The sequence below is a fragment of the Lynx canadensis genome, chromosome A3, assembly GCF_007474595.2.
Source record: "Lynx canadensis isolate LIC74 chromosome A3, mLynCan4.pri.v2, whole genome shotgun sequence".
NCBI lineage: Eukaryota > Metazoa > Chordata > Mammalia > Carnivora > Felidae > Lynx > Lynx canadensis.
In genome coordinates, this window is record NC_044305.1 from 113,778,063 (window position 1) to 113,800,041 (window position 21,979).

Genomic DNA, 21,979 nt, shown 5'->3' on the forward strand with positions numbered 1-21,979 from the left:
GTGGCGCAGTCGGTTTAAGCGTCCGACTTCATCCAGGTCACGATCTCGCGGTCCGTGAGTTCGAGCCCCGCGTCAGGCTCTGGGCTGATGGCTCAGAGCCTGGAGTCTGTTTCCGATTCTGTGTCTCCCTCTCTCTCTGCCCCTCCCCCGTTCATGCTCTGTCTCTCTCTGTCCCAAAAATAAAAATAAACGTTGAAAAAAAAAAAAAAAATTTAAAGAATGATACCCAATTTAGAAAAAGTCTAAATGGCTTCAAGAAAGAAAGAACTGGTAAGCAAAGGTTATTCCTCCAAATACAAAAGTCCAGATGATAAGAGGAAGGGGAAAAAGAGAGAAAAGTGGTATAAAGGTCATCACAGTGAGACCAGAAAAATACTTTTCTCTAAATTCCTCCCTAAATTAGCACATAATTTCTTACAATATTGCCAGGGAATTTAGGTTTAACTCATAGTTGTGTTCTGGTTTAAAAAAAAAACAAAACAAAAACAAAACAGGGGTGCCTGGGTGCCTCAGCTGGTTAAACATTGGCTCTTGAATTCAGCTCAGGTCATGATCCCAGATGGATTGAGCCCCACATTGTGTGGAACCTGATTAAGGTTCTCTCTCCCTCTCTCTCTCTCCTCCTCTACCCCTCTTCACTGCTCGCTGGCTCTCACTCACTTTAAATTAGAAAAGAAAGGGAAAAAAACCAAAGTTGTTGGGTTAGAAAAGCCTTATCATTCACAGGCTATAAATGTCTTCAGGATTTGTGTCAGACAGAAACTGTCCACTTACTTATATTACCAAACAAAAAGAACAATAGCATCTAACAGACCCTGACTCAAACCTCCAACAGACCTAAGTTCATGAATGTCCTTATGAGGTTCCTAGATGCATTTTTACTGAAAAAAAACAGCACAGACTACATCAAAATTAGTATTTTGAGACATTTAAACACCTCCAGAAACACTGAATATCCTATCCACTGAACGCATTTCCTAAAATAAGACATTACCACAGCTTGCATGGATTTCTTTAGAAACCTAGCTACTGTTTGCAAAGAAAATAGCTCTGAAGGGCTGTTTTATAATCTCAAGATAGGCACAGCTCTAGGAAAAGAAATACTTACTCCAGGTACATATTTCCACCCCCCTCTCCAGACATAGTCTAAGGAATATTTTAATGACAGCCATACTACCTATTACCTAAAAGCTATTCAGATTATAAATGATAGTTTCTACATTTTACCCAAAAGACACAGTATTGCAATACTGCTACAGAATATAAAAATCTTTCCCAAATGTTAACCAAAAGAAGTTATTTATATAATAGAATCACTCAACAAAAAAACAGGCAACTGATTAAGCAAAAGTCTCAAGATTACCAAGACATAAGCTAATAAATATTGCAAACTAATGTAAGAGCCACACTTAATAGAAGTTAAAGCTAATTTATTCGGTAGTGCCTTTGTTAACATCAGCATGTACTATTTATAAATGTACTTCAGAAAAAAAGCATAGGAAGTTATAATTCACATCCAGTGAAATGTGAAAATGTAAAATCTTCCCCATACATGGGAAGGCAAAGGTGAACTCATCAAAATTGCTAGATTTAATATTTCCTTATAGCATTTCTAAACTTCAGTACTTTTAGTAAGAACCTGATATATGTTATTTCAAATTTAACATTTAAATGAACATATTACTGACTTTTTAATTAGTATTACACAGAGTAGGAACTCAATGAATCTCTACTGAAGAAAATACTGGCCGAACCAAGATTTTTGTGAACTGCTTAAATCCAGGGGAGGAGGCACAGAAACTGTAATTCAATATCACCCTGATTTTTCAACTCTTCTCATTTTCTAAGTAGGAAATAATATATAGCTCTTCTACATGGATTCTGGCATGGCTTTTCAACTTATGAAAATTTATCTCAAAGGTCACAAAATTTCAACCAGGCAAAATTCTTCTTCTCTACTGAATAATTATATTTTAAGTGGACTCAAATATTTACTATGTACAGAGCTGGAATTTCAAAGTACAGTTTATGGCCTCTTTAAATACCTCCCAGCACCAAAAGAAATTACTTAATCGCAATTCAAATACTAATTCACTTCAGTATTTTGATATGAGAATCTGAATGGTTTTCAAAATTATTTTGAAATACATTTTCAATCATAATTAAATTTTTGTTATTCCTTGGTTAATCAAAACCTAATCGGTTCAATTTCACTGTCACATCTCTTCATAAGCAAGGTTATACCTGTCCACAGAACGGCCTGGCCCCACTCCAAGTTCTGGACGAGCACTAGGTAAGAGGTAAGACAATCTGTCCATCACTGAGGACGCCACAGGTAAGGCAGCAACATTTTGATTTATTTTCTTGAGTTCATTCACAATGGCACTGGCAATGGACTTCAACACATGATGAGGAAGATGAAATGTAACTGTGGCCCACTGAAATAAATTGGGGAATGAAAGCAAAGAAAAATGTATTCAACAATTTAAACCAAAACTATAACTTATACATTACAAAATAAAGAACTATTTATCAGTTTCAGGTCAGTTTACTCTATTAACTCAACATTTAAAGCAGAAACTTGCAATTATAGAAAAAAATGAAAGCTCAATTAGAAAGTTTAGAACCTGATGGTAGCACATCTTCTTACGTATGCATCAACAATTGAGGATAACGAAAATCATCTGTTGTTTTCATATTCCTCCAGCACATTTACAATGTTAAGCACAAACTAGGCACTCAAACATCTCCACTCATAAGAACATACTTGTGTATATACTTGTGAACATACTTGTATATATAATACTTGTGTGTGTGTGTATATGTATGTGTGTGTGTGTGTATATATATATAAATATATATTTATATTATATACTCGTACATGTATCACGACTTGGCATATGAGGATTTACTTCAGTTTAGCAGACTCTTATGTATTTGTTGTCAGTTAATTCAGCGAAGCAACTAAAAGCACAGATGTTGTAGTTACACAGACTTGGATTCCAGACCATCTTCATCATCAACTATGTGACCCTGATCAAATTAACTTCATTCTCCTGCTTCTGTGATATGGGAAAAACAAATACCTACTCACATAATGTTCTTAAGAAAATTCAAGTGAGAACTGGTACAATCTTTAATACAGTAAGCATTCAACAAATATTAACTATAATTATTAACATAAAAATTATTTTAAAAGTTAGAAAGCGAAGATGCTCAGTATTATCCTTCCAGAGAAATAAGTCTATAAAACCGTTTCATTTTTATATCCTATCCTTGCTCACCTATGGTGTTCCACTGCGTCTAGTACATTCTAGGCAGCCTACTAAATTATTACTTATCTAACTAGAAAAACTTGTGGACACAGACACGACTTAAATTGCTAAAAAGAGAGACAGAAAGAAATTGAAAGCCTCTTACTTTGTTTCTAGAACTAACCCATTCATAGGTCCAGAGCCTCTTGCTTGAATCCCCTTGAGAAAGGATACTACAATATTGTCCCACTTCACTGTAAATCATACTTCAAGCCTTCCCCAAAAGCACCTGTAGACGACATTCACTACAGTCACTGTCCATGAGGAAATAGAAAATATGATGATCTTTCAGGCACTACAAAGCAGTGGCACTGAACTAATTTAAAACATCACTGTGGTCCACTAGTGAAAGTGGGGATTTGTGGTGGTCAAGTGATTAATGGAGTTTTTTCCCAAAGTTGTCTCAGTGAGCTCTGTGGATCCCTGTACCTGTGTTGTAGTTATTTGTCCCATTACCAAATGCAATAGGAAGAGATATAAAACAGACAACTAGAAAAACTTCCACATTGTTTCTCTGGTCCTCTCTAAAAAGTAGTAAAGGAACAAAGGCCAAGCGGAAGCACCTAGACACTTCCATTCTCTAGAAAGCTACTAACCAGAACAATACCACATTCTTGAGGAAATCTCTGAGATTAATGCCACTATAAGAGACCTGATAGATACAGGGAAGTCAAAACTATCTCACCTTAATTTAACTTCATTTTCATTTATCTCACCTTCATTAATTGGCCTGTTTGGCCAATGCAAAATGTAAACGGATATGAAAGAAAAACTGTGGATTATAAACTATCAGGTGACTTCAATTGCAGCTGCTGTTCCAGAATGACGTTTCTTTACTGCAGAAGTCAACAAATCCCTTGGTATCTGGTAGGCAGTTACAGTTTTGTGAAATACTCTTTCTTTATACCAATTTTTAAGGACCATCCAAAAGTAAACTGCTTTTATATGGCAGTAACACCCAAGCTTCAGTCTTACCCTGGGACTGTATCTCATGCTCTTTAGCGTATCTAATCTGCAGAAATCTTGATGAACTTAACATCCTGCAGACCACCACACTGGTCTACTACATCATGCTGTAACACACTATAGCATGACGGTGATTGGTCTGCATGAGGAGAAAGTAGCAAGGAACTTACATGCCTTAGTAAGACACACGCAAGCCAGAGAGGATCAATAATACCCAGAAAAACTCAGAGTCCTACAGCTTCTGTGAAGTTTCTGGAGGTACAGTGGACTGAGCATGTCAGGATAGTCCTTCCAAGGTGAAAGACAAGTTGCTTCAACTGACAGAAGCAAATACTGAAAAAGAGGCACAATGCTTGGTAGGCCTAACTGGATTCTGGACCCAATATTCAGTATATGTGAGTGTGCAACTCTATCAATTTTCAAAGAATTCATGAGGCACAGAACAAGAAGCTCTGTAGCAGGTCCTGGCTGAATCAGGAGATATTCTGCCATCTGTACCAGTGAGCATATTCAATGACATGAGAAGTGTGTGTGGCAAGTGAAGATCCTGAAAGGCCTATCTGACAAGCTACACTGGAACAACTACCAGCACAAACGTTAGGGTAAAGCCATGCCCTCTTCTGTAAATAACTGTTCTTTTGAGAACAGTTTCTGGCTTCCCAGTCCTGACAGAAATTAATACCAATCCATGAAATATGTGTCTGTGCAATCAGAGCTGCCCAACACAAACTAGATGTTATATGTTATATAGATGTTATACACCAAACCATAATACTGGGCACAAAATACAAGTTTCCTTCATTAGGTGATTTATAAATCAGTCTTGAGAAAGTCCAAAAGGCCAGTTTTGGACAAGGTGAATAAAGCAAGTAACTCAGACTTCTTCAATACCTACTCTTGTTATAATCCCGCCTTCTCATTCAGCATTGATGGCTTCACAGAGAACTACATAGAAGGTAAATGTGGAAGAAAAACTTTGGCTCTGATTTACAGATGGTTCTGCACATCTGTACCACCCTAAAGTGATGGCTACAACATCACAACCTCAATCAGGATAGTAGTGAAGGTAAATCTTCTCAGTGGGCAGGACTTCAACCAGTATATTGGCTGTTCTCTTTGTCTGGATTGAATACTGCCCATAAGTAAAGATCCTCACTGATTAATGGACAGTAGCTAATGTTTTGGCTGGATGGTCAGGCATTTGGAAACATCAGGATTGTAGCCAAGGGTAAAGGTCTATGTACAGACCTCTCAAAATAAACACAGAATGTGAAAATATTTATCAAATACACAAATGCTCATCAAAAAACATCTACTCCTGAGGAAACCGACAAATTATACACATTGTATTAGTGTCACTATACGGTTGAGACCTAAACATAACTAAATTTTAGTAGTTACTATCACCTAGGGAAACATAAAATATTTTTGGAACTTTGTGTCTCTCATTTCTGGGGACAGGGAGAGGGAATCTTCATTTATAAAAAGTAAAAGCATCGTATTCTTGTTGTATCAGTATTAAAGGATCAGGTATGTACACAAAGTGTGTATGGAGATGGTGAACAGTCAAAGGGTACGCTGTGCCAATTATCAAACTACGATCTCTCAGCTCCAAATGGACCCTTTATTTCTCTTCCCTATCATGCTAGGGCTAGGACTCTGCAAACTGCATTTCTTCTTTGCCAGCCAGTTTCCTGTCTGTCAGGTTCTGACACAAGGAACACAGGATGGAAACTGGAAAGCACGATGGGGGGGGGGGGGGGGGGGGGGGGGGGGGCGGGGGGGCGGACCACTTCCCCTTGCTATTCCTTGTCACTACTGTCAACGCTGTTTCAGCACAGGACCTGGTGGCAGCAGTTGATTCTTACAGTCTTCAGCATTTTGTTTTGTTTATTCAGCATTCCCAGAACCAGTCTCACAGAGCTCCTCAGAAGCAGTAACACCAGCCAAGCTGTACCTCTCTTCAGAGATCTGTGTCTCAGCTCCACAAGCTCCAATCCCCAAACTCCTGAGGTACCAGCTGGGCAGCAGCTCCTCCTGAGAAGTCTGAGTCCCAGACCCATAGGGCCTACTCTCTAAGCCTGTATGTGCTGACAGCCCTCATTTCTTGTTCCTCCAGACCAAGGTGAGAGCTGCTTCCTGTAGTTACTATCTGTGTGTTTACTCACGGTTTCCATTTCACTTTTTCAATTCCCAAACACAGGTTAAAATCAATTCTTTATGATAAATTCTCTCTGTTGAAATGCATAGTATGGTTTGTATTTTACTAAATGTCTCATCAATGGAATAAAAGTTAATGTATCATTGTAAATCTATATTAAAAACTCAGTATCAGGAAGGATACAGCTGATCTGACGATTAATAGCAAAGATACTCAAGATACATTCTTAAATTTAAAAAGCAAGATACAGGGGCGCCTGGGTGGCTCAGTCGGTTAAGCGTCCGACTTCAACTCAGGTCACAATCTCGCAGTCCGTGAGTTTGAGCCCTGCGTCGGGCTCTGGGCTGATGGCTCAGAGCCTGGAGCCTGCTTCGGATTCTGTGTCTCCCTCTCTCTCTGCCCCTCCCCCGTTCATGCTCTGCCTCTCTCTGTCTCAAAAATAAATAAACGTTAAAAAAAAAAATTAAAAAAAAAAAAAAAAGCAAGATACATGCTACAGTCTGAATGTGTGTTTCCCTCAGCAAAATTCATCTGTTGAAATCCTAACCCCCCAAAGGTGGTGGATGGTATCAGTACTGGTAAGGCCTTTGGGAGGTACTTAAGTCATGAGACTAGAGCCCTCATGAATGGGATTAATGCCTTTATAAAAGAGGCTCCAGAAGGATCCCCTGATCTTTCCAGCATGTCAGGACACAGTGAGAAGGAGCCAAGTATGAACCAAGAAGAACTTCCATCAGAAGGCAACCATGCTGCCACCTTGATCTTGCACTTCCCTGCCTTCAGAACTGTGGGCAATAAATTTGTTGTATATATGCTACCCAGCTAGTGGTATTGTTACGCAGCCCCAACAGATGACAGTACATCACGACATTTTTGTATAGTTACAACTATACTTGAGAAAAAAGGTATTTATAAGCACAAAAATTATTTTTAGGAAAACGGTTTTTACTTTCTACCTTACATCCTTTGGTACAGAAATTTTATATGTATCGCATTTATAACTTAGACAAAAAAGAAAAATCAGTAAAATATACCCAAGGATTTAATTCAATGCATCATCTGGCACAGACATACTAATCACATCACCCCAAGATTATTTCAACAAAAACCCAAATGGCCCCCATTTTCAAATACATATTCCATTTCTCACTGAAGCTCATCACCTGACAAGTAGCTCTCTTTAAGCCTCTCAACCAACATAGAGCCACCAAGCACAGAAGCTTTAGGAACAAAGTTAAGCAAAACAGTTCCCATAACCTGAAGTTAAACCTCAGTAAAACAGTTTCAACTTGAGGTGACTTATAAACACATTTTTTTCCCTAAAGGAGAGGAAAAATCTAGAACTGGAATAGTTTCAAGGGGAGATGGAGAGTATGGGAAAGACAGAGAAAGGCAAAAGTATGGAGGTGTGAAATAATCCCAAACAAGGTAATTTTGTTTTAACCTCTTACCTTAGCAACTTTATGGTTTGCTGCAGTCTCATGGGATGTATTTTTTAAACCATCTTTGAGCTGTGTGATGAACAAATCATAACCCTCCGTACTAGAAATATCTACCTTTTCTAAACATGCTGATAAGAGCTGCTGTGCCTAAATTAAAAAAAAAAAAAAAAAAAAAAAGATGAACACAGAAAATTAAACACAACAAAAAATGTTACACTCAGATCCTTATTCAAATATTTAATTTGTAATGATTCTAACAAGTACCATACTGCTTTTACTTTTTTAAACAAACTTAATCATATATTGATTTGAAGGGCTGTTAAAAATTAAATGAGATAAAGCAATGTATTCAGTGTAGTATCACAGAATAAAGCTTCAATACATGGGAGCTATTATAAACCAGAGCAAGATAAAAAAAAAAAAAAAAAACTGGACAAACTGACACCATGCTCAAAAATGAAAGGTAGGGGCGCCTGAATGAATGGTTCTGTCAGTTAAGCACCAACTTCAGCTCAGGTCATGATCTCAGTTCGTGAGTTTGAGCCCTGCAACAGGCTCTGTGCTGTTCATGCCAAGCCCACTTCGGATCTTCTGTCTCCCTCTCTCTCTGCCTGCCTCTGTCTCTCTCTCTCTCTCTCTCTCAAAAATAAACATTTAAAAATAAAATGAAAGATAAAAATTTAAAGAGATAAATGTAAAATCTTTCAATGAGTTTTAAATACTCAAAGTAAGCAAAACCATAAGAGGGGCATTCACTAAGTCATCAGGTAATATAAAAGAGCCCTCTGTATTGTTACCCACATATTCAAAATGAACTATCTTAACAGAAATGTGTGGTCAACATATGGAAAAGAATACATCCACACTGATCTAACCAAACCCAGGACCCCATACTTCAGTGAAGACAGTGACAAAGTAATGTGGTACAGTAAAGGATGCCTGGGATGGTGGAAGGTCTACAAACAATATTATGTGAACAACACAGTTGTAATTATTTAGGTAAATAGAGAGAAATCAGCAAGTGGATGTTAAAGGTCAACAAGGGGAAGAAGGTGGTAAAAGTCAGGTAAATACCTAACATTTCAGTCAGTAGAGAATGAAAAATACTGACTTGAGGATCTATTTCATTATAAATATTCCAATATTTTATTGTAATTCTATAGTTCTTTTTAAAACCTGAACAGTTTGGGGCGCCTGGGTGGCGCAGTCGGTTAAGCGTCCGACTTCAGCCAGGTCACGATCTCGCGGTCCGGGAGTTCGAGCCCCGCGTCGGGCTCTGGGCTGATGGCTCGGAGCCTGGAGCCTGTTTCCGATTCTGTGTCTCCCTCTCTCTCTGCCCCTCCCCCGTTCATGCTCTGTCTCTCTCTGTCCCAAAAATAAATAAACGTTGAAAAAAAAAAATTTTAAAAAAAGAGACATGATACATAGCAAAGATAACTCCTTTCTTTTATATTTTTAAAAAAATAAAGAACTACCTCTTCTTTCTCAGTCTTCTCAGCTTGATGTGACCATGTGACTAAATTCTGGCCAAGGAGATGAGCATGAAAAGGATGTATATGAGAGAGGTTATGAAAGAGATCAAGAAGGAATGAAGGAGAGAGGGAAAATGGAAGGGAAGGAGGGGAGAAAAAGTAGAAACAAAGGGAGAGAAGGAGGGAGGGGTCACACCCCTTCCCTGAGTGCTCCCCTGGCCTTTTGCCCTTCCTTTCGCTATGACTGGGAAATACTAATGAGACTGGGAACAGCTGTCTTGGACTCAGGAGATGGAAGCTAACTGTTGAGGAAAGTAAAGTTACCCCTACCCTTAGCCCTGCACTGTTACTGAAAAAAAAAAAAAAAAAAAAGTATTGCTTAAGTCACTGTATTTTGGGATCTCTATCACAATTTAACCTGTACGGTTTACACTTAAATACCACTTCAATAAATGTCAATTAATTACACAGAGGAATTAAACAAACTTGTGATCTAGAAGTCAATTCTTTATTCTATATGTACAAGAAGGGGTACATATATAATGTTGTCAAAGGACAACCTAATTCCATTTAACAAGTAACAGGTCTGAAATTATATTAAGTAGAAAAGTACACTGATACTTATTTCAACTTACCTCTGTAACAGGTAATTCAAGCTGAACCACATCATCCTGCTTTGAAACTGGAGTTTGCAGAGCAGTGTCTAACAACAAGATTCCATTAAGGTCCTTCCTACACCCTACTGCATAATCATCCACAAATATAACTTTATCCACCGCAGATATATACTGACATTTCACCTGTCCACCTGGTTTAGCTGTCAAAAAAACAAAAATTCAACACTTAGGTTTAAAGGCCAACAGTCCATTAAAAATACATGTTTAAATGGAAGCTAAATACAGTATTTAATCCTGGAATGGAAAAAGATTGCTCTAAAGGACATTATTAGAACAACTGATAAACTTGCAATATGTACTATAGCTTAGATAAAAGTATCAATATGAAATTATCAGAACTTGACAACTATGGAGAATATAATTGTTCTTAGAAATAAACAGGGGCTCCTGGCTGGCTCAGTTGGAAGAGCAGGAGACTCATGATCTCAGGGTCATGAGTTCAAGCCCCACGCTGGGTACAGAGATTAATTAAGTAAATAAAACTTAAAAAAAAAAACAAATAAACCTAGAAATAGTAAAGGGTAAAGGGGCATGATATACGCAACGTATTCTCAACAGAGCAAAAGTATGTATATATGTGCGGAAATGACAAGCAAATGTGGTGAAGTATTTATTTATTTATTTATTTATTTATTTATATTTATTTATTTATTTATTTATTGGGACAGAGAGAGACAGAGCATGAACGGGGGAGGGGCAGAGAGAGAGGGAGACACAGAATCGGAAACAGGCTCCAGGCTCTGAGCCATCAGCCCAGAGCCCGACGCGGGGCTCGAACTCACGGACCGCGAGATCGTGACCTGGCTGAAGTCGGACGCTTAACCGACTGCGCCACCCAGGCGCCCCTGAAGTATTTAAAATTAAAATTGGTAGAACAGGGTGAAATGTACAGGGAAGTTCTTTGTACTATACTATTTCATAGAGTGTTCAGAACAAAATTTTTAAAAATTCAGTATTTGTCATTTTGTGCAAAATTCAATAAGCATAAAGTCAGCATGGACAGTTTCTAGGTAATTACCACAAAAGTTTTTGAGGTCTTTTATAGATGAGATAAAATTATGGAAAACTATAACCCAGGTTAACAGAACTAGTAAAGCCTCTAGTTCAATCCTCACCGAGAAAACACCATCAACTACCATTGAAGATCAATGTTTTCTGAAGTTTCTGCTGAATCAGTATCAGAAGGGTATTTTAATGGAGAAAGTCAGTAAATAAATGAACCATAAAACTTCTCAGAATAAGTTACAGTGGAATTTCAAGAAGACTTACAAAAGCCAGGACAGATGGGCATGAAGCTTTGAATATAATACTAAATAAATTTTTTTGAAGATAACATCAGTTTCTACACTTAAATTCATAGACTTATTAGATTAATATTAAGTGTTTCTGCTACAAATAGAGTTTCTGTAAAAAAGACTTTGAAGAATGATCAATTGTGAAATTTTTATTCCAACAGAAGATATTTCCCTGTGGGCAAGTAATCCTGCCAGTGTATCTCATCCTAAACTCCCACCACAACTCTACAGAACATCCCAGAAACTAGCACTGCTACTGCCTAATGATACAAAAGCAGAAAAATGGAAATAAATCAGGGTCCTAGTCCTCAATCTCCAGAACAACTATAAAGCATGTCATGATCAATGAATATTGGGTTGACATTCTTAATCCCAGATTGTTACAGCTCTTTTGGACTCTAACAGACAGCTTGGAGGTATTACAAAACTGATTAGGAACTAACTCATTACCTACATAAAACAAGACAAAAATTTCTATAGTTCAGTCTCAGAAACAGAGGTTTGAAATACATGTTAGCATACAGGATAATAATCTCTGTAATACAATAAAATAGGAATATGTACCTAGCGATTCTGGTATCTAGGTAAAATGGAAAGAAACACAAATTATAGAAACTCAGAGTAAAATTGGGTAAGAACTTGCAAAGATCATTTCAAATCTCCGAAACTCATTAACAATAATATTTTTTTATAAATAAATAAATAATGTTTATTTATTTTTGAGAGAGAGAGAGAGAGAGAGACAGAGTGTGAGCAGGGGAGATGCAGAAAGAGAGAGGGAGACACAGAATCCGAAACAGGTTCCAGGCTCTGAGCTGTCAGCACAAAGCCCGACGCAGGGCTCGAACCCACAAACCACGAGATCATGACCTGAGCCGAAGTCAATGCTTAACCAACTGAGCCACCCAGGCATCCTAACCATATTTTTTAAAACTATTCTTTTTTTTAAAGCAATTTTAGGTTTCTAGCAAAGGAAGGTACTTACATTTCCCATATGTGCCCTGCCCCCACACAGAACTATAAAATTTTGTAAAACAAACTGCAAATTCTGCTTTACTGTTTTAGAGATGTGCACTTAAGTGACAATTCATAAAAATTATAATTTTGTTAAAATTTCTCCAGAGAGGTATAAAATGTGAGTAAGACTCTATACCAGAGTTTCCAAATGGGCTTCCACACAACCCTAGAGAATACAATAGAATGTCAATGGAGATTCCTCACCAGATCTTGGCTAAAAAAAAGTCAGCACTGTTTTTTGAACTTCTTATATTATCCAATACTAGCACTCAGTCATGCACAGTTACTAAGCAGTCTTGCTGACAATTTCTTCAGGCCAGTATAGCAGCATGGAACAGGACTATGTTCATTCAGATGAGTTCATCGCCAGTTTCTGACCTTAGCTAGGGAAAGCCATACGTAAGCAGTGAAGGCTCTACTTCACAGAGGGAAGAAAGTAGAGGGTATTATCAGCCATACTCCATTGAAGGATCTCCTAGCTTATAGACCTCATCTTAATTACATCTGTAAAGGTCCTATTTCCAAATACAATCACAGTCTAAGGATTCATGTAGACATGAATTTTGAGGGAAGATTACTGAACCCACTAAAGACCCTTTCTCTCAATCTTTTACTCAACCTGAAGACTTTACTTTTGAGAGGAAGAGCTTTGTTAATGTAGTCTGACAGCATGCTCAAGATGAGATTTACTGATCTCCCCCTAGAAAAGTCTTAGATGGGGTGCACTGGTGGTCAGTCAGTAGAGCATGCAACTCTTGATCTTGGGGTTGTGAGCTCAAGTCCCACATCAAGCCGGCTGCCATCAGCATGGAGCCTGCTTCAGATCTCCTGTCCCCCTCTCTCTGCCCCTCCTTGACTTGTGTTCTCTCAAAAATAAACATTTAAAAAATTTTAAAAATAAAATCTTTTATTTACTTTTTTAAATTTCTAATGTTTATTTATTTTTGAAGGAGATAGAGAGAGCAGGGGAGGAAAGGGGCAGAGAGAGAGGGAGACACAGAATCTGAAACAGGCTCCAGGCTCTGAGCTGTCAGCACAGAGTGCGAAACGGGGCTCGAACTCACGAACGGTGAGACCATGACCTGAGCCAAAGTCGGACACTTAACCGACTGAGTCACCCAGGTGCCCCCCCAAAAATAAAATCTTTTTTTTTTTTTTAAAGTCCTAGATTTCTGTGAAAGAAAAATATCTTGCAATGGACAAAAGAATACTTTGTGGAACTTTTCAACTTCTTACATGTTTGAACAAGTCTTTTATTGAGCAAGCAACAAGACAAAGGACAGAAATTCTCTAGTTTCAGTTAAAAATGAAATCCATGTAAATTTAAGTCTGACCCAAAACTGAGCATTTGTACAACAACAACAAAAATGAGGACAGGTTTCACAACAAGGTAAATTCAACATTTATTTTTGGTTATAACAATTTTAAGCACAGGAAGGTCCATAAAAGAGACCAAGAAACCGAGAAACCTATACCTGAGCTTGACTGTGTCATTCAGTGAGAAAACATGTTTTCAAAGTCCTGTCGAGTATCATGTCTTGAGTTATACTTTTATTCATGTTGCTCCAGTTAATGATTTTACCAGCACTACTATTCAACACTCAATATATTTTAATGTTACCAATAACACTGATAAACTTACAACTATTTGTAAATTGTATCTCCCAAGACTACCTTTAAAAAAATCCCAGGGCACCTGGGTGGCTCAGTGGGTTAAGCATCTAACATCAGCTCAAGTCATGATCCCACGGTTCATGAGTTCGAGCCCCATATCGGGCTCTCTGCTGCTAAGCGCAGAACCCACTTGGGATCCTCTCTCTCTCTCTCTCTCTCTCTCTCAAAATAAAAAAATAAACATTAAAAAAAAAAACCCTTAAATCCCATTTTGGCATAAACCATTTATTTCATTTACCCTATGAGTTTAAAATATGTGAAAATAAATTACTCAAATAAATTACTCAAATTGCTTAACTAATGGTTGTTATGTTTTCAAAAAAATTGGCTAGAAAGTCATTGTTGGTTTTTATTTATTTTTTATTTGAGAGAGAAACAGCAGGGAAGAGGGGCAGAGGGAGAGAGAGAGAATCTTAAGCAAGGTACACACTCAACACGGAGCCCAACACTGGGCTCAATCTCAGAATGGTGGGATCATGACCTGGGCCAAAATCAAAAGTTGGATGCTCAAGTGACTGAGCCACATAGGCAACCCCATTTCTGGTTTTTAAAAAGAAGGAAAAAACACTGACACATACCCCATACCACATACTGCATCTTTTTAGAATTCTGTATAGAAGCTACTTGTAAAATGACTTTTAAGCCTAAGTTAAAAAAAAATTCAGGTAGGAAATTTTAATACAGGAAAAACTCAAATTCCTCCATCTACACCAGAGATCAGTAAACTTCTTGTGAAAAGGGTCAGATTAGTAAATATTTTAGGGTTCACAAGACACAGGGTCTCTCTCACAATTACTCACCTCTGCCCCTTAGTGCAAAAGCAGCCATAGCCAACATGTAAATAAATGGGTGTAGATGTGTTCCAGTAACACTTTATTTACAAAATTAGGAGACAGCCCAAGAGCTATAAGGGTTTGCAGACCTCTAAAATTGACTCTAATGCCTTGCATTAGTGCAGATATTCTTTTTGGGCAGGGGAAACTTCACAAAAAAACAAGTTAAAATTCACAGTCAAACACAATAAACTGCTGAAAACTAACAAAGAAAAATCTTGAAAGCAACCAGAGAAAAAGGACACATTATTTGCATGGAAGTAATATATTTACCATTAAAAACCACAGGGTTCATTAGGAAGTGGACCATTTTTTAAGTACTAGGGAAAAAGAAATTCCATATCAACAAAAATATCCACCAAGAATAAAGGTTAAAAAAAAAAAAAAAGAAGGTGAAATGCATTCTTCAATGAAGGAATACTGAAGAGAAATTTTGCCAGCAAAGCTACTCAAAAAGAACTGTAAAAGAAGTTAATCAAATAAAAGAAAAATCATTTCAGAAGAAAACTTAAGAGTATCAGAAATGAGGGAATACCAACAGAAATGGTAACTATCAGGACACCAAGGTGGCTCAGTCAGTGAAGCATCTGACTCACGATTTTGGCTCAGGTCATGATCTCACAATTCATGAGATCAAGCCCCATGTTAGGCTCTGTGCTCATAGCACAGAGATACTATCTCTCCCTCTCTCTCTGCCCCTCCTCCACTCACGCCAGGTCTCTCTCTCTCTCTCTCAAAATACACTTAAGAGAAAAAAAGAAATGGTAAGTATCTGGGTAAATATAACCAGTGGTTTTTTGTCTCAGTTCTTTAAAATATTTTTTAAATATTTTTAACGTTTATTTATTTTTGAGAGACACACACAAAGAGTGCAAGCAGGGGAGGAGCAGAGACAGAAGACACAGAATCCGATGCAGGATCCAGGCTCTGAGCTGTCAGCACAGAGCATGATACAGGGCTCAAACCCACAAACCATGAGATCATGACCTGAGCTGAAGTCAGACGCTAACCAACTGAGCCACCCAGGCGTCCCTAAAATATTTTTGACAGTTGGAGCACACCTAGGTGGCTCAGTCAGTTGAGTGTCCAACTTCAGCTCAGGTCATGATCTCACAGTTCGTGGGTTCGAGCCCCATATCGGGCTCCATGCTGACAGCTCAGAGCCTGGAGCCTACTTCGGATTCTGTGTCTCCCTCTCTCTCTGCCCCTCCCCAACTCATGCTGTCTTTCTTGCTCTCAAAAATAAACATTAAGTATATATACACACATATATTTAATTATTTAATAATTACATTAAATAATATAAATAGTAAAAAATTAAATATACACACACACACATACACACACATATATATGTATATGTCAAACATATACAGGGGCGCCTGGGCGGCTCAGTCAGTTAAGCGTCTGACTTCAGCTCAGGTCATGATCTCTCAGTTTGTGAGTTCAAGCCCCACATCAGGCTCTGCAGTGACAGCTCAAAATCTGGAGCCTGCTTCAGATTCTCTCTGCCCCTCCCCTGCTCATGCTCTGTCTCTCTCAAAAATAAATAAACGTTAAAAAATTTTTTTTTAATAAAAACTAAAAGAGGGAGAGCACAATATGGTAAAAAGGTTGCTACATTCTGCTTAAAGTGGTAAAGTACTGATTCTAAATAGATTGTGAAAAGCATATATATTGTAATACTTCAAGTAACTACAAAATATATATAAATAATTACAGTAAAAACAAAACAAAACAAAAAACAACACATAAGTTAAAACAAAATAATTAAAAGTATCAAATGACCAGGGGTACCTGGCTGGCTCAGTCAGAGAGAGTGAGTCTCTCCCTCTTCCTCCCTCCAAAAAAAATTAAAAAAAAAAAAAACTAGAAAAAGAAAAGTAAGCACAAAATAAACAACAACAAAAAAATAGTAATGATAGGAGCAGAAATCAATAAAAGTGAAAATACAAAAATAGAGAAAATCAACGCAAAGTATTCTTTGAAAAGATCGATAAAATTGGTAAATCTCTAGGCAAAGTTGGCAAAGAAAAAAAAGACACAAATTACCAATAATATCAAGAATGAAAGAGAACTAATACACTATAGATCCTGCAACCATTAAAAAATAATAAGAGAATACTATGAACACAATGCACATAAATTTCACAACTTAGGTTGTCAAATAAATCTGAAAAAGTCAGACTGTCAAAATAAATAAACTTGATACTACAAATTTAAAAAGGTAACTGGGGAATAATAAAGACAGAGCTACACATATAAATTTGAAAGTACAGATGAAATATACCAATTCCTTGAAACCACCAACTATCAAAACATCTCAAATGAAATAATCTAAATTAAGGAAATTGAATTCATAGTTACAAATCTTCCAGACAAATCTCCAGGCCTACCTGACTTCACTGCAGAATTTTATTAAACATGTAAGAAGTAATACCAATTCTACACAATCCTCCTCTAAGAAAAAGAAGGAATACTTCCAAATTCATTTTACGAGACCAGCATTAACCTGATGCCAAATCTAGAAAAAGCACGAAAACTACATTACCATTATCCGTCATGTATATCAATGCAAAAATCATCCACAAAAGAAAAGCAAATGGAATTTGACAAATATAAAAATATAATAACATGCCAGGACCAAGTAGAGCTATCCAAGGAATACAAAACTGGCTCAATATTCAAAACCAACCAATTTAAGCTACCATATTAATAGCTTAAAGAAGAAAAACTGCATCAAGTCAGTAGATGCATTTGGCAAAATACAACATCCTTTCATGATTTAAAAAAAAAAAAAACCTCAGGAAATTAGAAATGAAAGGGAATTTGCTCAACCTGATGAAGGACAGCTACAAAAATCCTACCACTATCAACATACTTAATGGTAAAACACTGAATACTCTCCCCCTAAGATCAGGAGCATGGCAAGGATGCAAACTCACACCACTCCTACTCAGTATCATATTGCAAGATCTAGCCACTGCAATAAGAAATGCTTAGATTTAAAAGCCCCACAGGGGCGCCTGGGTGGCTCAGTCGGTTGGGCGTCCGACTTCGGCTCAGGTCATGATCTTGCGGTCCGTGAGTTCGAGCCCCGCGTCAGGCTCTGTGCTGACAGCTAAGAGCCTGGAGCCTGTTTCAGATTCTGTGTCCCCCTCTCTCTCTGACCCTCCTCCTTTCATGATCTGTCTCTCTCTGTCTCAAAAATAAATAAACGTTAAAAAAAAATTTTAAAAAAAAAGCCACAGAGATTAAAAAGGAACGAATGACACTGTCCCTACTCACAGACAACATGATTAACCTATCCAGGAAATCAAAAAACAAAAGCAAAACTCCTAGGGGTGCTTGGGTGATTCAGTTAGGAGTCCGACTCTTGATTTTGGCTCAGGTCGTGATCTCTCAGTCCTGAGATCGAACCCCAAGTCAGGCTCTGCACTGAGCATGGAGCCTGCTTAGGACTCTCTCTCTCCCTCTGTCCCTCTCCCTCACTTTCATGTTCTCTCTGTCTCTCTAAAATAAATAAATGGGGGGAGGTGGGGAAGAGGGGAAAATGGGTGATAGGCACTCATAAGGGCACTTGTTGAGATGAGCACTGGGTATCGTATGTAAGTGATAAACCACAGGAATCTACCCAAAAACCAAGAGGACACTTTACACACTGTGTGTGAGCCAATCTGACAATAAATCATATTAAAAAATTAACTAATTAATTAATTAATTAATTTGAAACTTCTAGAGCTACAGTCAGTTAAGCGTCCAACTTCAGTTCAGGTCATGATCTCACGGTTGGTGGGTTTGAGCCCTGTGTTGGGCTCTGCGCTGACAGCCTAGAGCCTGGAGCCTGCTTCAGATTCTGCGTCTCCCCCTCTCTCTGTCCCTCCCCTACTCACACTGTGTCTCTGTCTCTCAAAAATAAAAATGTTAAAGAAATAAAATTAAATTAAAAAATAAAATAAAAAATAAAAAAAACTCCTAGAGCTAATGAGTTTAGCAAGGTTACAGTAAACAAAATCAATACACAAAAACCAATCAATTGTATTTCCATATACTAGCAATGATCAATCAGAAGCTGAAATTTATAGAAAACAGTAACAGTTTATGACAGCTTTAAAATCATAAAATAGGGGCACCTGGGTGGCTAAGTCAGTTAAGCATCCGACTCTTGATTTCACTCTCTCTCTCTCAAAATAAACAAGCAAACAAAATACAGTATCACAAGAAAGTGTGGTGGTGGCTAATGGATAGAATCTATGGAACAGGAGAGAATCCAAAGACATACCCACAGAAACATGTCCATTTGATTTTTTTAATTATTTTTAATTGTGGTAAATTAACATAAAATTTAGCATTTTAACTTTTTATTTATGTTTACTTATGTACTTGTGTTTATTTTTGAGAGAGAGAGACAGACAGACATAGTGAGAGCAGGGGAGAGGCAGAGAGAGGGAGACCCAGAATCTGAACAGGCTTCAGCTCTGAGCTCTCAGCACAGAGCCTGATGCAGGGCTTGAACTCACAAACCGTGAGATCATGACCTAAGCTGAAGTCAGATGCTTAACCGACTGAGCCACCCAGGCGCCCCATCATTTTAACCATTTTTACGTATACAGTTGAGTGGCATTAAGTACATTCACACTGTTGTGCAACCATCATCACCATCCACCCACAGAGCTCTTCTCATCTTGCAAAACTTAAGCTCCATAACCATTAGACACTAACTCCTCCTTCCCACTTCCATACTCCCAGTGCTCAGCAATCGATCACTATTCTACTTTCTGTTTCTATGAAATTGACTGCTCTAAGTACCACATATAAGTGGAGTCACATGGTATCTGTCCTTTTGTGACTGGCTTATTTCAATAAGCATAATGTCTTCAGTTCATCCATGTTGCAGTATATGTCAAAATTTCCTTCCTTTCTAAGGCTAATATTCCATTGTATATACACACCATACTTTGTTTATTCATACATCCATCAATGGACACTTGGGTAGCTTCTGCTTTTTGACTACTGGGAATAATGCTGCTATGAACATGATGTACAAATATTTCTTCAAGACCCTTTCAATTCTTTTGGATGTGAAATTGTGATATCATAATTTTATTTTCAATTTTTTGAGGAACCACTGTTTTTCCTAACAGCTGCACTATTTTATATTCCCACCAAGAGCGTACAATACAAGGGTTCCAATTCTCCACATTCTCACCAACACATTATTATTTTTTATAACAGCCATTTTAATGGGTGGGAAGTGCTATTGCCTCATAGTTTTAATTTATATTTCCCAAACATTAGTGATGTTGAATATCTGTGTGTGCTTGTTGGCCCGCTGTATTTCTTCTCTAGAGAAATATCTTCAAGCATTTTGCTCACTCTTTAATCAGGTTGTTTTTTGTTGTTGTTGAGATGTCAAAGTTTTCTATATTCTAGATATTAATTCTGTATATATACCTGGATATGTGACTTGCAAATACTTTCTCATATTCTGCGGTTTGATAGGGCCCTTTATGCACAAAAATTTTTCTTGATAGTGTCCTTCATGCACAAAAAATTTTCATTTTAATGAAGTCTAACGTCTATTTTTTCTTTGGTTGCCTGTGCCTTTGATGTTATATCCCCAAAATCACTGCCAAATCTAGATTCATGAAGCTTCCCTCTTTGCATTGTTCTAAGAGCTTTACAGTTGTCACTGTTACTTTTAAGGGTCCAACTTCATTCTTTTGCATGTGGATATCCAAGTTTTCTCAGCACCATTTCCTGAAGAGATTGTCCTTTCCCCCACTGAATGGTGCTGGCCTTCTTGTTGAAAATCAGTTACCACATATGTGAGGGCTTACTTCTGGGCTCTCTATTCCACCAGTCCTTATGTCTGTCTATGCCAGTACCACATTGTTTCGACTACTGTAACACTGTAGTAAATTCTGAAATCAGTGAGTCCTCAACTTTGTTCTTTTTCAAGAACGCTTTAGCTATCTGGGAGTTCCTTGAGATTTCACATGAATTTTAAGATGGGTTTTTCTATTTCTGGAGATTTTGATATCTTGGAGATTTTGATAGAAATTGCAATGAATCTGTAAATCACTTTGGGTAGTATTGACTTTTTAACAATATACAGACAAAACCAAGTGCTTATAAGATTCAGAATAGTGGAACTCATTTTTAATGGAAATGCATAATGGCACAGCCACACTGGTTTGACTATTTCTTATAAGATTAAACATACACTTACCAAATGGCCCCGGAATCCCACTTCTATGTATTTACCCTACAGACATAAAATCTTACATTCACGTAAAAACCTGTACTCAAATGTTTATAATAGCTCTATCATTAATCACCAAAAGCTGAAAACATCCAAGTACCCTTCAATGAGTGATTGACTAAACAAATGGTGACACATTTATACAATGAAATACTGTTCAGTTATAAAAAGAAATGAACTATACGGGGCATGTAGGTGGCTCAGTCATTTAAGTGTCCAACTTAGGCCTAGGTCATGATCTCATGGTTCACGGGTTCAAGCCCCGCATCAGGTTCTGCACTGACAGCTCAGAGCCTGGAGCCTGCTTCAGATCTGCAGATTCAGTCTGACTCTCTCTGCCCCTCCCCGGCTCTCACTCTCTCTCTCTCAAAAACAAACAAACATTAAAAAAATTTTAAAAAGAAAGAAATGAACTACTGACACCTAAGACAACTCTAAGTGCAAAAAGTCAGTATCAAAACGTTACATAGGTACACCTGGAGCCTCACTGGGATTCTCTCTCCTGTTGCCTCCCCAATGCACTCTCTCTTTAAAAAATAAAAAAAACTGTAAATGCTTCAAATAAAAAATGTGTACTGTAGGATTCCATTTCTAGGACATTCTAGATAAGACAAAACTAAAAGTATGGAAAACGTGATTGCCAAAGATTGGAGGGGAAGGGAGCAGGGTAAGCTATAAAGGAGATGGCACGGGTATTGAAACTGTTCTGTATCCTAATTGTAGCAGTAGTTAATGCATATACTGCCAGTACACAAAAAATGTGTACTATTTTATTGTGCGGTATTAAATAAAATTTATTTTAAAATGTTATAAAATAATAAAGACAGGGGTGCCTGGGTGGCTCAGTTGAGTGGCCAACTTTG

At 37.7% G+C, this 21,979-nt stretch overlaps 1 protein-coding gene across 1 annotated transcript in view; it reads right to left on the reverse strand.

Moving 5' to 3' along the window:
- Window positions 1–21,979, reverse strand: part of BIRC6 (baculoviral IAP repeat containing 6) — a 226,416-nt gene that overhangs the window by 189,601 nt on the left and 14,836 nt on the right. Inside the window, 3 exon segments of the mRNA XM_032592785.1 lie at window positions 2,245–2,438; window positions 7,893–8,030; window positions 9,991–10,172. Coding sequence (XP_032448676.1) covers window positions 2,245–2,438; window positions 7,893–8,030; window positions 9,991–10,172 — 514 coding nt within the window.